Source organism: Brassica rapa, chromosome A03 (assembly GCF_000309985.2).
Source record: "Brassica rapa cultivar Chiifu-401-42 chromosome A03, CAAS_Brap_v3.01, whole genome shotgun sequence".
Taxonomy (NCBI): Eukaryota; Viridiplantae; Streptophyta; class Magnoliopsida; order Brassicales; family Brassicaceae; genus Brassica; species Brassica rapa.
Window position 1 is genome coordinate 21389737 of NC_024797.2, and position 16139 is coordinate 21405875.

At 31.5% G+C, this 16139-nt stretch overlaps 2 protein-coding genes across 3 annotated transcripts; one reads left to right on the forward strand and one right to left on the reverse strand.

Moving 5' to 3' along the window:
• Positions 1-5906: 5906 nt before the first annotated feature.
• On the reverse strand, positions 5907-9084 carry LOC103860402 (inositol-tetrakisphosphate 1-kinase 2). 2 transcript variants are annotated; one of them, XM_018657850.2, is made up of 10 exons: positions 8123-9084; positions 7911-8091; positions 7477-7558; positions 7354-7386; positions 7163-7283; positions 6997-7089; positions 6801-6920; positions 6485-6717; positions 6326-6410; positions 5907-6246 (listed from the first exon to the last, which is right to left on the reverse strand). In XM_018657850.2, exons 2-10 carry the CDS (start codon positions 8081-8083, stop codon positions 6134-6136), a joined length of 1053 nt encoding a protein of 350 aa, XP_018513366.1. In that variant the 5' UTR covers positions 8084-8091; positions 8123-9084; the 3' UTR covers positions 5907-6133. The 2 variants fall into 2 exon arrangements, with proteins under 2 accessions (XP_018513366.1, XP_009136248.1); XM_009138000.3 differs by having other exon boundaries at positions 7911-8086; positions 8201-9083.
• Positions 9085-12395: 3311 nt separating this feature from the next.
• LOC103860403 (vacuolar-sorting receptor 3) lies at positions 12396-16100 on the forward strand. Its single transcript, XM_009138001.3, has 12 exons — positions 12396-12953; positions 13470-14162; positions 14234-14322; positions 14392-14461; positions 14523-14606; positions 14690-14766; positions 14829-14910; positions 15008-15090; positions 15173-15239; positions 15316-15444; positions 15520-15629; positions 15754-16100. The coding sequence occupies exons 1-12, from the start codon at positions 12641-12643 to the stop codon at positions 15850-15852; spliced, it is 1896 nt and encodes a 631-aa protein (XP_009136249.1). The 5' UTR covers positions 12396-12640; the 3' UTR covers positions 15853-16100.
• The last annotated feature ends 39 nt before the right edge of the window (positions 16101-16139 follow it).

A 16139-nucleotide genomic window follows, 5' to 3' on the forward strand; every position in this document is an offset into this window, starting at 1 on the left:
CAGTGACTTTTAGAAGAAAATTGGGAAATTGCCATAAATATCATAGTTATAATACTAATTTTTATGTTTACACTAATCACTTTATTTTACTTTTAATGAAGAATAAAATACATTTATACCGCTAAGATTAACTAATCTAGACTTAAGGTTTAGAGTTGAGGGGTGGGTGGAGTAAGATTTTTGGAATGTAAAATTTAGTATTTTAATAAATATATAAAATCAATACTTAAAAATACATAAAATTTATAAAAATATTTTCAAACATAATTTTTGATTTTCAAAAAGAAATTTTGAAAAAAATCAAAAAAAAATTTATAAAAATTTTGAATTTAAAAAAGTATAAACATAAAAAAGATATCTTTTATTTATTTAAATAATTATTTATTACATATAGAGAATAAAAATATAAAAATCTTTTGCCACGTAATGAAAAATATATTTTTGAAAATATCTCTTTAGTAGTTGTAGCTCGCGGCAAACTGAGTGTTCACTTTGTTCTTGCTTTTTTTTATGGTCTGTCATTGCTCGATTGAGAGTCATGTTCTGAGTTTTAGTCTCATTTTTATCATTTAAACGTTTAATTGATGGTTAGGTTCTTTTGTTAGTTTTCAACTATGCAATCAGCTACTTGTGTTTGTATTACTTAGAATCAACAAATGCACAAATGTAAAGTTATTGAAATTCAATATAATTTACATCAAATTCTTATTTCACCACTAACAAGTACTACACACACAACAATGTGTTATTGAAAAAACAAACACAAAATATATTAACCTATCACTTAGTACTACATAACACAATAAAAACATCAAATAATACTTTTAACAAATAAAGACGACCACATAATTACATCATTCAAAAAACAAATACATGATAACAATAAAACAATATTTGGCGCGAAGCGCGAACACATCCCTAGTACTATTTATAATTTACCAAGAAAATAAAAATCCTAGTATAAAACAAAGAAGACCTAAAGTGAAAATTTATGAAGAATAGTCATGTTTATTAAAATGTTTATGTCGTTGTCAATCTTGCTTGTATTTTCTTTACTAACATATATGACGTCAGCTCAATGACGTTAGCAACACAATAACAGAAAGAACATATCCACATTTGTGGGTGTGATTGAGGCATGATTAACCGGTGGGGCGATTTTTCTTTATCGGCCTACCACTAGAGAGAAGACTTTTGATTTAAGGAAATTCTGAATATCTTTTTAGAGTAAATTACTCTTACAACAATTTAGTTAAAATTTTAATGAATTTTTCATTTTTTTATTAAAGATATAAAGTTCAGAATTTACCTATATTTAGGATCTGATTGGTTGAGACTATATCTTATCCATTAAGATCTAATTGGTTGGACCTATAGTTTATTTATACTTAGGACCTGATTGGTTGGGGCTATAGCTTTTATTTTTCTTTGTAGAATTTTAAAAGAGAAATTTTATTAGTGAATTTTTTTTCTGTTTTAAGAAGTGTTACTTTAGCATTCTTTTTGTTACACAAAAAGTATCATTTTAAAATTTCAATTTATCTTACATTTATTTTTAGCTGAATATTAATTTAAAATGTGTTGATTAATAAATAAATGTATTTACCTCAAATAATATTGGTTAAACAGAGCTAATTAATGAAAACATAAATATATTTTAACCATTTTTAAATATGTGCGAAAAGTGTTTAAATAATATTTTTTATGAAATTGAGAAAATATTAGTTTGATGTTACAGAACTCACAGATGTGTTAAAATTATCTAGAGGATCGTTTTTTAAGCCATGGAAAAAAGAAACAGGTATTACAGTCAAAAGAAAGAAAAGAAAAAAACTAGGTTGTGGCTGCCTACATCAACTAGAGCAACTACCACTACCGGTACCTCTTAGTTTAGAACTTTTCTTACGAATAGTTTACTATTAAAACACATTTTGTCTCTATGAGTTAAGTTTTTTGTAGTTTTGAATGTTTTATCATTATATTGTGTTTGTTCAAAAAAAAAAATCATTATATCTTCTCTATTAAAAAAGAAGTACCATTTTTATCTACCATAAAAAAGTCATACTAGATTTATTTAGGTTAATTTCATTAATTACATTTATTTAATTATTTATATTAATCTATTCAATATATAAAGATATTAATAATAAATCAATTTTAACTGTAAATTTAAAATTTATTTTTAATTATAACAAAATGTTGAGAAAAAATCTAACAAAATCTTTATAAAAATTTAAAATATTTTATTTAAATTAATACCATTGATTAATTTCGTAATTAATAATATATACTATTATACATTAATTTAAATAAAATTTTATTATGAAACAAAATAAAATAAAAGTGTATGCCATTTTTCAAATTTTATAATTATATTCTATATCTTCTTTATTAAAAGAAATACCATCAAAAATCATACTAGGTCTATTTCATCAATTACATCTATTTGACTATTTAAGTTAATCTATTTAATATATAACATTTCTAAAAAATCTTATAAATTATATAGATATTAATAAATAAATTTTAACTGTAAATTTAAATTTTATTTTTATTTATAACAAAATATGTTAAAAAACCTAACAAAATCTTAATAAAAATTTTAAACATTTTTAAATTAATGCAGCGATTGATTCATAATTAATAATTTCATGCATCTTAATAAAATTTTAAAACACACACAATCCGATACAAAAACCGGCGGATGAAAGAGCAATCCCCAGACACAAAAGCCCACTTGAAGACGGCAACTAGAATCCACTCCGGGATAACTTACGGCAACAAACAAACATGCCAACTTAAAACATAACGATTTATCAAGTTAAATAAGCAAATTAAATCCAAATAGTGACCAATGATCGGGAATTTTCGCTGCTGCCTATAGCCCGCCACGCGACAATATCCACCTCCTACACCCAGTGCACCACGACTTATCGCTGCTGCTTACGCCCGCCAACGATAACGTCCACATAACCAAAATCTCGCGACTTCATAACCCGACAGGAGGGAACTCTACTCGGTCCACACACCCTTCGGATACGGATGCGACGCATTCATCGCCCACTTACTCCTAGATAGAAGCCCACACAAACTCTCAACCAACACGAAGCTTTAACCGATCGACCACTCCGGATAGAATCACAGAATAATAAACGAACAGAAAACGACCATTGAGGCACCACCATAGGAAACAAATCTGCTACTTCAACTTTCACAAGAGATTAAAACAGAACTACAAACTACTTGGTTTAAGACAACCAAGGCCAAGCTTAACACACGAAACCAAGGTGGCTTGAACCACCACGTTTCCAAAGCCGCTAACGACCCACCCAGAACCAGACTCATGAACTAATGAGATCCCAGATCTAAAACAGAACCACTGTCTGAACCGCCAACACCAACCACAGCTGTAAAATTAAACCATTAGAAGCACGGCTACGGCGAAATCAACAACAGATCCAGAAGATCAGGAGAAGAACTCATTAAAAGCTCGAGTCACAAAGGAGACCAACCCTAAACTCACTAAAATTGAAAACGAAAAACGACCAAACATAAAGAAAGAGAAAATATAGAACATCTGACCGGCGGTGGTGCTAACGGAGCCACCACGCGCCGGTCACCGGAGCAGAGAAGGCAAAGAGCTTAAGGAGGAAGATGAAACGCAGGGAGAGAAGATAACACTCCGACTCTTAGAGCATCTCCAATGTATTACCCCATTTTTTACTCCAAAATGGTGCAACACCAAAATGGAGTAAGGTTTTACTCCAATGTATTACTCCATTTTTTAATCCAAAAATAATATTTCTTAAATGATTTCATTTTTATTTTATTAATAATTACAAATAAAATCTTATACTTATAAAAATTTACCAATTAACTCCAACTATTTTATGTTTACGATAAATAATTAAAATATAAATTATTTGAATTAAATATTTATTATTAAAAAGTACAAGAAATCATTAAAAAGACAACATATATGTGGGTTCAACAATGAGCATTAGAATATTTTTCTCACGAATGATCAACTAATGCATTTCGTAATGAAAAATGATCTTCTTTATCTTTGATATTCCTAAATCGAGCAAGAAAATTTTGAAATCGGATATTTTCATCTTCTGCAATTTCGATATCAGTAGGTGGAGCTTCTCTTCCAAGTTCAATTAGTGCATCAAGTTCACGCTCAACAAGCTCTTTCTCAGACTTCTCCGTTTAAGCAATATTTCACCGACCTTAGCGGATCCGAAACGGATTTTCCAGATTATTAAATTACTTATTTTATGTTATTTTTATTTTAATTATTTATGTTTCTGTTGTTTTATGCATTTATTTAAAATTATTAAATAATCTGTTGTGGAATATACTATTTTCATGTTATTGTATCATTTTAAATATTATTTAAGTAAAAAATAGAAGCATTAAAGATTCAAAGGACCATTTTATAAATAAAAAAAGTTTAACTCCAAAATGAAGTAATGAGTAAGATTACTCCATAAATGGAGTAATGACTTATTTTAGAGTTGAAAATAGAGTGAGGTTAGAAAAGATTTTACTCCATAATGATGTTCGGAGTTGAAAATGAAGTAGGGTTGGAAATGTCCTTAGCCGACGGAATTTCGTTTAAGACGAACAAAATTCATGTGCTTTTCGTAATGATTCTCTCTCTTTTTCCATAATGTGTCCAAAACTTTTGAGCCTAATTAAAAAATGTCACATCATATAAATTAGATGATCTTTTCTCCTATCTCTGATGTGAGATTTTTTACTATTTACCTATTTGAAAATACATTTAGAGCCCAAAAAGACAGTTCTGTACAATTATACGGTAAAAAATTAATATACTAATAATGTTGAGATTATAATAATTTATTAATTTAAAAGAAAATTTCGTTTTAGATATTTCTATTTTAGAATTTATATTTTTATAAAATAGAAAATAGTTAATTTTACCATATATACATTAATTAAATTTTAAATTTTAAATTACAAATTATTTTTATTATATTATTTGGTGTATATAAAATGTGTTTCACAGAATTTAAGTGTAATTTTAAATATAATTTACTAAATATTATCAAAATATATTGAGTGCTAAGCAAAATAGAAATGAACTCTATCATAAATATAAAATAAACAATACAAAATTTGTACAACATAAAGCATATATATAAAGGGTTAAAAAAGTATATATATATATATATAGAAACCAAGTCGTCTTGGCCTAATAGTAAAAGGGTTCTAGTTGGAGTTTTCGTTTTGGGTTCGAGTAGGCACTGGCCACCTAACTGCGCCCTTAATTATATAATTTCATGCATCTGGATGAAAGGTTTCGTGGGATTAATTTTTGAATCTAAAAAATCTTTGGGATCTCCACGTTAAAAACAAAATATACATAATTATTCATTTATAATTTTAATGAAACTATATATGTATATATAATTTTTTATAAGAAAAGTATTTTATTTTATCAATTAGTGTCATATTTTGAACTATACTAACTTGAGATCAATTTTTTAAATTAATTTATAGTGTATTAATTTATCAGTGTACTAATTTATCTATTACAATCTAAATAAAGCTAAAAGCAACGTTCTTCAACAAAGCTAGAACAGAATCATATATATATAAGTTAAACTAACACCCGCACGGGTGTGCGGGTCAAAATCTAGTTTTATTTACCTTTTGTGTCTTTAATAAACGTTAACACTAACTTTTCATGATAATATGCGATCTGTTTAAATCACACACAAAAAAGCACGTAAATTCAGTTCAAAAAAAAAAGCACGTAAATTGCAACTTGCAATTGCAAACATTTTTGCTACTAATTTTTAACTATCTGATAAATGAGGGTATGCCCCACCCTAAAAGATTAAAGAACCTAAAAACTAAAGATCAAATCTGAAAAATCATGAAATGCTTTCTCACAGATTTTTGTTCTAAATATATTTTCTTCAGATAGCAAAACAAAGCAACATGCTGTGATTGATAATAGGAGAGAAACACAGATGTATGTGATCACTAATCAAAACTTGTTTATCTGCTACTGCTAGCAACATGGAAGAAGAGCTATCTTCTGTACATAGCCTATCATCTCTACACAAATATTTCAGAATGCAAGCGTTTCAATCTCTTTTCACTTTTCTATTCCACTTTTCACACAAAGTCCCTTCTTCTCATGCTTCGCTTGCGCCAGTCCCAGGAAGAAATCAATGAACACCTGCTCGTAATCTGGCATCTTTCCATACCCTGCAATTGAATAACATTGAAATCATCTGATTGAGCCACAGAGGGAGAGTTTCACAAAAAAAAAGGTAAAAGAACTTGCCAGGAAAATAGTTGATGTCAATGACATAAAACACATCTTGGCTCCCATGTTCTCTGATCATGTCAATGTTGAACAACCTGAGTCCCTACACACCATAAACAAAAAAAAAACAGATATTACAATGGATATACAGTTGTACCAGACTCTTCTAAAGCATACCAATCGGCTTCGTAATTCTCTCACAAGCCCTTTGAGTAATGGCTTTGGAGGTAGCTCTGCAACACGAGGGTCCAAGTCTGTTTTGTCAACTGAAGCTGCAGCAGATGATACCCTTGGGAATTGAAACACACCAGCAACTTCCTCTTTTTCAACATTGCTAACGTTCGGAAGAGAAAAACGTCGGACCACCCTTATCACATCGCCAACAACAAAGACCTTGAAGAGAACTCCACCTTGAGCCATTAAAAAAAGTGCGTGTCAAGATAGCATTCCAATAAATCACAATGACATATAGTATTAAGGTGTAACTTAATACCATGATTGACAAATTCCTGAAGAACCAAAGGGGGTTCAAGTTCTGCAAGCGAGAGACAGTCGTAGGCTAAGAACAACTGATGTGACTTTGCAGTTCCATCGACCAAAAGTGGCTTTGCAACTGGAAGACAAGTAAATACAAAACTGAGTTTTTTCAATCAGCTGTCCAAATAGTTAGTTATAAGTTTAGCTGATACCTAATGGAAACTTGAGACCGGCTTTTGCAACTTCATTACCACTAGATGTTGTATCTTGTAACACAACCATTTGTTTCGGAACACATATCATGCCTACAGAGAAACCACAACATCATCTCAGTATCCTACTCTAAAGATTGCAACCGTAAACATAGTAGTTAGTTACCATCGCATTCTGCAAGATTCAAATCAGCAAGACCCTGGAGCATAGATTGTCGATTGTATATACGCTGGATTGCACCTGGTGGATCAAGCACAGTCACTTCTGGATGCGTTTTCTGGTAATCCTACAAAACAGAGACAGAAACATAAGATACTGTTGTAGAAACAGAAGATCTGATGGTACTATTCTCGAACCTGAATAACATCATGCCACTCATTTCCCAGTAACTGCAAGCAAACAATCCATTAGATTCCAAAGGGAAAAAAAAAAAAACTTAACATTCCAGCAGCTAAGGATAGATGCAAAGAACCAGAAACCTTATGCAGAACGACATCAAAGGGGCCTTGTTCAGAGAGAGGCTTGTCCTGGTCAATGGAAACAAAGGATATGCCTTTCTTCCTATAAACATGAAACAAAGAGCTCATTTTCAGTTTAAAATAACTATTACCAGATATGAGAAAAAGTAAATGAGACAAAAAGAATTAAAAATCACAAGTCAAAGCCATGAAGACATTTTGACCTCCAAGTGGAAAAACTAATCCAAATGATAAATATAAAGGGAATATTCCCATAGAAACAAGAGATTCCTTCCCACAAGCATAACTAAATCAATCCAAATACAAAAAACAGTTGCATACTCAGTACAATGGACCAAAGTGACCGAACAATAACAATCTGTGAAAGAAGTAAAGTAAAGATTGTTACAACGTTGTTGGAACATATAGAAAAGAAGAAAAGGGGGTGGTATTACCTAGCAAGAACTTCGAGCTTGGGTTGCAAGAAACTCTGCTTCTTCTTAGACGTCAAAGCATACCCAATAACGAGCTTCTCCTCCTGATGTTGAGACGACGCCGTATCGAGTACCATTTCACCGTCTGCTTCATTTCCTTGAGGCACCATGCTATCTTCTTCTTCCACTCGCATAACCTAAACCAAAATAGCGAACGAACCCCAGAGACAAAATCAGAGATGAAGAATCGGGGGAGAAGGAAACAGAGTGAGATTCAGCGGAGGAGTTAAGAAGAAAGGGAAAATTCGAACTTGGCGATTTTGGAAGAAAGGGTTTTTAATTTCTAATCAGAAGCAAATATTTATAGAGAGATTTTGAGGTGGAATTGAATTGGTTTCGTTCCGAAGCTTCTTCGAACCTTTTTTTTTTCTTCTTGGGATTTTTTTTTTTTTTTGGTTTTCCTCTTCGAACCTCTGTCCGAATACCCACCCCCATTACTGCTGCTGGGCCTTTTATTTTCCACGTGGCTCAGTTTTTCATTTTCTTTTTGCATCAAGGCTCCAGGTTTTTCATTTTGTCGACGTAACGCAAGCTTACAAAATCCAAATGGAATACACGTGTTTTTCATAACGTATCATTTTTTTTTTATAACTAAAATTTTTGGAAAATATTTCAGAAACTTTCATAATGTATTATCATCTGATTAAAAAATTATGGCAAATGTTTTATATACAACTATACAAACGACAATTTTACTTTATTTATGAGAGTTCAATCTGATTGTACTTTGAAAGTCTCTTGTAAATATTGGAGATTATAAAGTCAATATTCAGAATTTCTGGAAAAAGTAAATTATTACATAAATAGATATATTCACCATATACTAAAAAGTACAACATAAAAATGAATTTGACGATGTTTTTTTACTCACGAGCAGAACATTCAATCTATTATTTCATTTTCATGTATTTGACATTTTTTTGATGCAATCTGTGTGTTTTTATAAACACATAACATGAAAACTAAAGTTTTCTTATGAAACTATGAATGTCCGTTAAACTAATTTTTATGTATCAAGACCCTTCCAACATTATTTTACATCCATCATGTTTTCCATTATTATATAAAACTAGATTTTTTTAACCGCGCTACGCGCGGATAAGATATTATATGTATTTATCAATTCTAAAAAAATAATGTATAATATTGTATTACATTATTTTAAGAATATAAAATAAGACCACATAACATAAATATATTTTCAAATTTTTTTTTGTGGAAATCATTATGTTGTTTGATTTTTGTACTTGATTTACATATTTGCATAGTTATTTGTGATAGATGAATAACTATATTTTAATTATCAGTAAATAATATATATTTATTATATAATATAAGAAAAATAAAATTATTTACTTTTAAAACAAACTTGTCTCATGTTGGGGACTCGGTTATAGACATATCATATCCGAAGGAGACATTTTTACAGTTATTAATCTTCTTAACAGTCAAGAAACAAATATGAATATCAAAACAATATGTCATACGATCTCTTTGTGGAATAACTGCTCTGAAGAAATTTAATTTAGACATCAAAAAGGACTGGAAATGGATGTGCAGATGTTTTATCTAACTCAGCTTTACAAAATACTATTCATAGTTCATATATCATTTATGTCCATCCTATTTTTTTGTCCATCATTTTGTTAAACATCTTGAAATAACTGATGCTAATTAATAATAAACTTTTGGCGGGCAAAAAAAATTAATTTTGTCTAATTATCACTTAATTTGTCTAACTGATATATATATATATTTCTCAATTCTAAAAAAATGATGTATAATATTGTATTACATTATTTAAAAAATATAAAATAAGACTACCTAACATAAATATATTTTTTAAATTTTCTTTGTGGAAATCATTATGTTGTTTGATTGTTGTACTTGATTCACATATTTGCATAGATATTTGTGATAGATGAATAACTATATTTTTATTATCAGTAAATAATATATATTTATTATATAATATAAAAAAAATGAAATTATTTATTTTTAAACAAAGTTGTCTCATGTTGGGGATTCAGTTATAGACATATAATATTCGAATAAGATATTTTTACAGTTATCAATCTTCTTAACAGTCAAGAAACAAATCTGAATATCAAAACAATATCTCATACGATCTCTTTGTGGAATAACTACTCTGAAAAATTGAATTTAGGCATCAAAAAGGACTGAAAATGATGTGCAGATGTGTTATCTAAGTCAGCTTTACAAAGTACTATTATTCATAGTTCATATATCATTTAAGTCCATATTTTCTTAAACATCTTGAAATAACTGATGCTAATTAATAATAAACTTTTGGCTGGAAAAAAAAATTAAATTTGTCTAATTATTGCTTAAATATTTTATTAATATTGTCTAAGAAGCTTTCCATTGATATCATAGTTTAATTTTTTTTAGTTTTTTTGTTAATTTTAGAGTTTTTTGTATTTAAGATTTTTTCCATATTAAGCTTATATTTCTTTCACATAATATATATATGTCATAAAAATTACCATCAAATCAGTTTTACTTATTTATTATTTTGTTTTCAATGAAAACACACTTTTTAAATAATTTAATTTAAAATAAAATTATATATTAATTTGTTGTATTCTAACAATTTGATTGATTTAATTAATTTGTTTTGGTGGATAACTTATAAAGTTTTTATATGAATCGGGGAAAGCAAGCTTATGTTGTTATATTATATTTATTTGTGTATATGGAATCTATATATAATGCTAGTGTAATAAAGAAATAACATTATTTTTTTTGTAACTTCAAAAAGATACATTATTACAATTTAAAATTATTCAAAATCGAATAAAATGGTAATTAAATAAATATAATTGTTTTTTTATCTTGTTTAGTTTGATTCTCATGAAAAGAAATCGATAGGTTAAACAAATGTTTCAAAATTTGTTCTGTTATTGTTTTGTCTATAAATTACAAAATTTATTGAATTGATATATTTAATTATTGCACCCTTAAATAATATTTTATTAAAACATTAGAGAACTGTGTTTTGAGTTGTTTTGTCAAAATTGTACAAAAATCTATGATTTTTCATATTTGTCACGAAAATTTATATGTTAAACTTTCTTTTACAAAATTCTTAACTTTGTCACGAAAAAGAAATCTATGTTTTTCATATTTGTCAATGTTCTCACACTTTCAAATAATATATTAGCTTAGTCACTTACTTATTTTTTTTGTACAAAACAAAGTATCGGAGTCTTGAAAGTTGAATCCATATTATTGTAAATGTACATAAGAGTTTGTGATTACATATTTAGTGATTCTTGTATATGTATCCAAGAAAGTTTCAATGGCTTAGTGGTGTCTGTCCTATATTTATATCATATTAACCTGGGTTCGATCCTTTCCTTTGCATTGTTTTTTTAATTTTTTACGAAAAAATGAATGAGATGACGTGGTAACTTCAGACTATCTGATTGGACGATTTTTTATGCCTACGTGGACACTCTAAGAGGAGGTTATATCCCCCTTTTAGTATAGCATAGATATAATGGATGTAACTGGTAAATTGATTTGGAATTAATAGAGCTAAAATAAATGGAATGATAAAAATCGAATACAACAAAAAATTGAATGGAATACATTTCATTTATTCATGAACAATTTTGTATGGAATACTTTTCTTTGTATTTTATCAAAATATTTTTAGAAAATATTTTCCAATTTTTTTACATCCATCATGTTTTCCAATTTTTTTTTCTTTTTAAACAAAAAAAATATTTTTAGAATTGGTGGAATGATCATTCCATTCCATTTATATCAAATGGTAAAAAAAAATTGAAATTAACGGAATCCACCATTTAACATCGTTCCATTCCAAAATATTGTAATCCAGTTGTACTTTATATGTCTTCGTTTGCAAACTCCATTTTCAAACCTAAAGTGCTCACGTAACGTGAATTTTAAAATCAAACGATAAAAAGGCACTGAGAGTGAAACAAAATTGTTAGGGGAAATTAATGGTCTTTTGTTTAATACAAAGTGTTCCACTAGCCAAAATGTTTTTCCATGTAAGCTCCAAAATCTCTAGAGACAAATCTTCTGGCACATGACTTAAAAACGATATATACAATTTATAGGGATTGTGAATAGAGATGGAACTGATGTTTGCTTTGTGTTAAAACGAGAATCATCCAAATGAATTTTAAAATTTTACTTTAAAATAAAACTCATCTAAATGAGTCTAACTGTTACATCTGGATAAAAATAAATCTATTCAAAATAATAAATGATGAATTTACTCTTATCAAAAGAAAACATTTAGATCCAAATTTAGATAAACAAATAATCCTTGATATATTTTCTATAAAAATTGCAAAACCACATTTTTCTACCGGAGATTTTTCTTACCTTTTCTTGGGGTTTCCGGTTCCTTTTTAGTTAGTGTAAAATGTAAATTGACCCATTTGCTTTTAATTTTTTGACTCTACGTCGTCGTCCAAAGTCTTCACTCGCACCAGAAACGTGGAAAAAAAAAAAAAACCGAATTTTATTTTCTCGGTGTTTCTCGAGCAACACTCGCATATTGCAATCGAGTTCAGACAAGAAGTGATTTTCAACAATCAACGCTCCAATTCAGACAAGGAGTAAGTTTGTGCCTTTTTTTTGTGTCAGATCCTTTTGAGTTTGGTCCTAGTGTCGAGGCGGAGATCTCGACGATGAAGCAACACAAGCAGAACCACCTCCTCTGTTTCCTCCTTCCATGTCTGCTCCTCTCCGTACCCTTCTGCTCCGAGGCTCGATTCGTGGTGGAGAAGAACAGCTTATCGGTGACTTCCCCGGAGAGCATAAAGGGGACTCACGACAGCGCAATTGGAAACTTCGGGATCCCTCAGTACGGCGGAAGCATGGCCGGCACCGTAATTTATCCAAAGGAGAATCAGAAATCGTGCAAAGAGTTCAGCGATTTCTCTATTTCTTTCAAGTCGCAGCCTGGTGCTCTCCCTACCTTCCTCTTGGTTGATCGTGGAGGTTCAAAACTAAACTCATTTTTCTCCTTTAAGTTACTTCTTTGTATCTTATAATTGTATGTTAGATTTAGGAAATGTAATGCCTTTCTTCTAATTTTGTTAATGTTTCTGCATAAGCTTAGCCAAAAGTTCTAAAAATTGGTCTAAACAGGCACCTAGAAAATACTATTTTATTTCCTATCTACTACAGGCAACAAAGAATCAAAATCTCACTATATTTTTTCCCGGCCAATAGGATTAGATTTAGGAAATGTAATACATTTCTTTCATGTTTCTGCATAAGTTTAGCCCTTTGTTCTAAAAATCGGTCTAGGCGGGGCACCTAAAAAATACTATTCTCTCCTATTTACAGCTACAAAGAATCAAAATCTCACTATATTTTTCCTGGCAAATTGGATATGAGCCAAACAATCTAGCCGCTCGTCTAAACAATAATCTTCTATAGACGTCTGACTACCGCCTAGTGATTTTTTGAACATTGACTTAGCCTAATGGATAATTCTATTCTGTTTTCTAGATTGCTTTTTCGCATTAAAGGTCTGGAACGCACAAAAAGCCGGTGCTTCCGCTGTTCTCGTAGCAGACAATGTTGATGAGCCTCTGATCACTATGGACACACCAGAAGAGGATGTTTCATCAGCCAAATACATCGAGAACATCACCATACCTTCTGCTCTCGTCACAAAAACTTTCGGCGAGAAGCTGAAGAAAGCAATCAGCGGAGGTGACATGGTGAACTTGAACCTCGACTGGAGAGAAGCCGTCCCTCACCCTGACGCCCGCGTCGAGTACGAGCTCTGGACCAACAGCAACGACGAGTGCGGGGTCAAGTGCGACATGCTGATGGAGTTTGTCAAAGATTTCAAAGGCGCCGCGCAGATTCTCGAGAAAGGCGGGTACACGCAGTTTAGGCCTCATTACATCACTTGGTATTGTCCTCACGCCTTCACGTTGAGTCGGCAGTGTAAGTCTCAGTGTATCAACAAGGGGAGGTACTGCGCTCCTGATCCGGAGCAGGACTTTAGCTCCGGGTACGATGGAAAAGACGTTGTTGTGGAGAATTTGAGACAGCTTTGCGTTTACAAGGTGGCGAATGAGACCGGGAAACCGTGGGTTTGGTGGGATTACGTCACTGATTTTCAGATTAGATGTCCCATGAAGGAGAAGAAGTACAACAAAGAGTGTGCTGATTCTGTTATCAAATCTCTTGGTGAGTCTTTCTATTTATAGGTTGGAAATTAAAAGAACTTAATAATATATATATTTTTTATGTATTTACAGGAATTGATAGTAGAAAACTAGACAAGTGTATGGGAGACCCTGATGCTGACTCGGACAATCCGGTTCTAAAGGAAGAACAAGATGCTCAAGTAAAATTACTTAAATGATAACCCATCTTAGCTGTGATGTTCTTTGAGGTACTTACATGTGTTGTGTAGGTTGGCAAGGGTTCAAGGGGTGATGTTACCATATTACCTACATTGGTTGTCAACAACAGACAGTACCGAGGTTTGTCGCGTAAGACTTCAATACTCTAAGTTCATCTTGTTAAATAAATGTTTCCTTGCAGGCAAGTTGGAGAAGAGTGCTGTACTGAAGGCCCTATGTTCTGGTTTTGAGGAGACGACTGAACCAGCTATATGCCTGAGCACAGGTATATATATACCTGCTTGGTCACATCTTTTAATACTTAAATGTGAAATTTGAAATTCGCATTTTTCGACTGAAAATTGACAGAGATGGAGTCAAACGAGTGCTTAGATAACAATGGCGGTTGTTGGCAAGATAAATCAGCCAACATAACTGCTTGCAAGGTATTCCTTCGCAAATGTTTTTTTGTTATATATGTATGTATTAATCTGCTTAATTTTGGCAGGATACTTTCCGAGGAAGAGTATGCGAGTGTCCTCTAGTAGATGGTGTGAAATTCAAAGGGGATGGATACAGCCACTGTGAACGTGAGTTGTTCTTGTCATCTTAATAAGTAGTTTATAATTTAATAGACTTATGTTATTTAGTAGCAAACTTATAGTCGCTTGGTGTTTGCATTGACAGCAAGCGGGCCAGGGAGATGCACGATCAACAATGGAGGTTGTTGGCATGAAGAGAGAGATGGACATGTTTTCTCTGCTTGTGTGGTTAGTTTTCTCTTCATTTTTGAGCACAAACTTGCCGTATTATAATAGGAGACTAATGTCTCAATTTTTGTGATACATTCAGGACAAGGACAGTGTTAAGTGCGAGTGTCCACCAGGATTCAAAGGAGACGGTGTTAAGAAGTGTGAAGGTTAGAGGACCCTCTCTCTCTCAAACTTGTGTGACACTACTTCTTAGTCCTATTTTATAATGCTTCCTTTTACCAGACATTAATGAGTGCAAAGAGAAGAAAGCTTGTCAGTGCCCGGAATGTAGCTGTAAGAATACTTGGGGAAGCTATGAGTGCTCTTGTAGCGGTGACCTTCTCTACATCAGAGATCACGACACTTGCATCAGTGAGTTTTCATTAACTTGCAAGTCTTAGAGTTTAAGAATACATTACAAATAGCGTTTCTTTTGTTGAAATTTAGGCAAGATTGGTTCACAAGTGAAGTCAGCGTGGACGGCCGTTTGGCTTATAATGTTATCATTGGGACTTGCAGCTGGTGGGGCGTACCTCGTTTACAAACATAGACTACGGGTAAGCTTTTCTCTTCTTTGATTTGCCTTTTTTGTTTTGTGGCCTGAGATGTCTTTGGACCTAAACACGGTTGCTTGCGGAAATGTTTTTTTTTTTTTGAAATATTCTATGTCTGGTTTTACAGCAATACATGGACTCAGAGATAAGAGCCATAATGGCACAGTACATGCCACTGGACAACCAACCCGAGGTCCCAAACCACGTGAATGATGAACGCGCCTGAGAGAGTGGCACGGTCCCATCTATTTATTCCTCGTTGTGGCCCTTGATGCCTTTGTATCTCTGTAACTCTACCAAATAGTGTATTTGCTGAAACAGGTTTGGAAAATTTCAATGGTTTTATACTTTTTGTAACGCATACTTGTGTGTCTTACTATTTCCACTTGTGTCCATGGGACTTGTGTACTACTGAAACTTTTATTTAGCTTCGTGGAACTAGAAAAGAAAGAATATAATTTAAAGTTCGATTTTGACAGAAGTCCGATTATTTGTTCCAGACTTCTAGTTCTT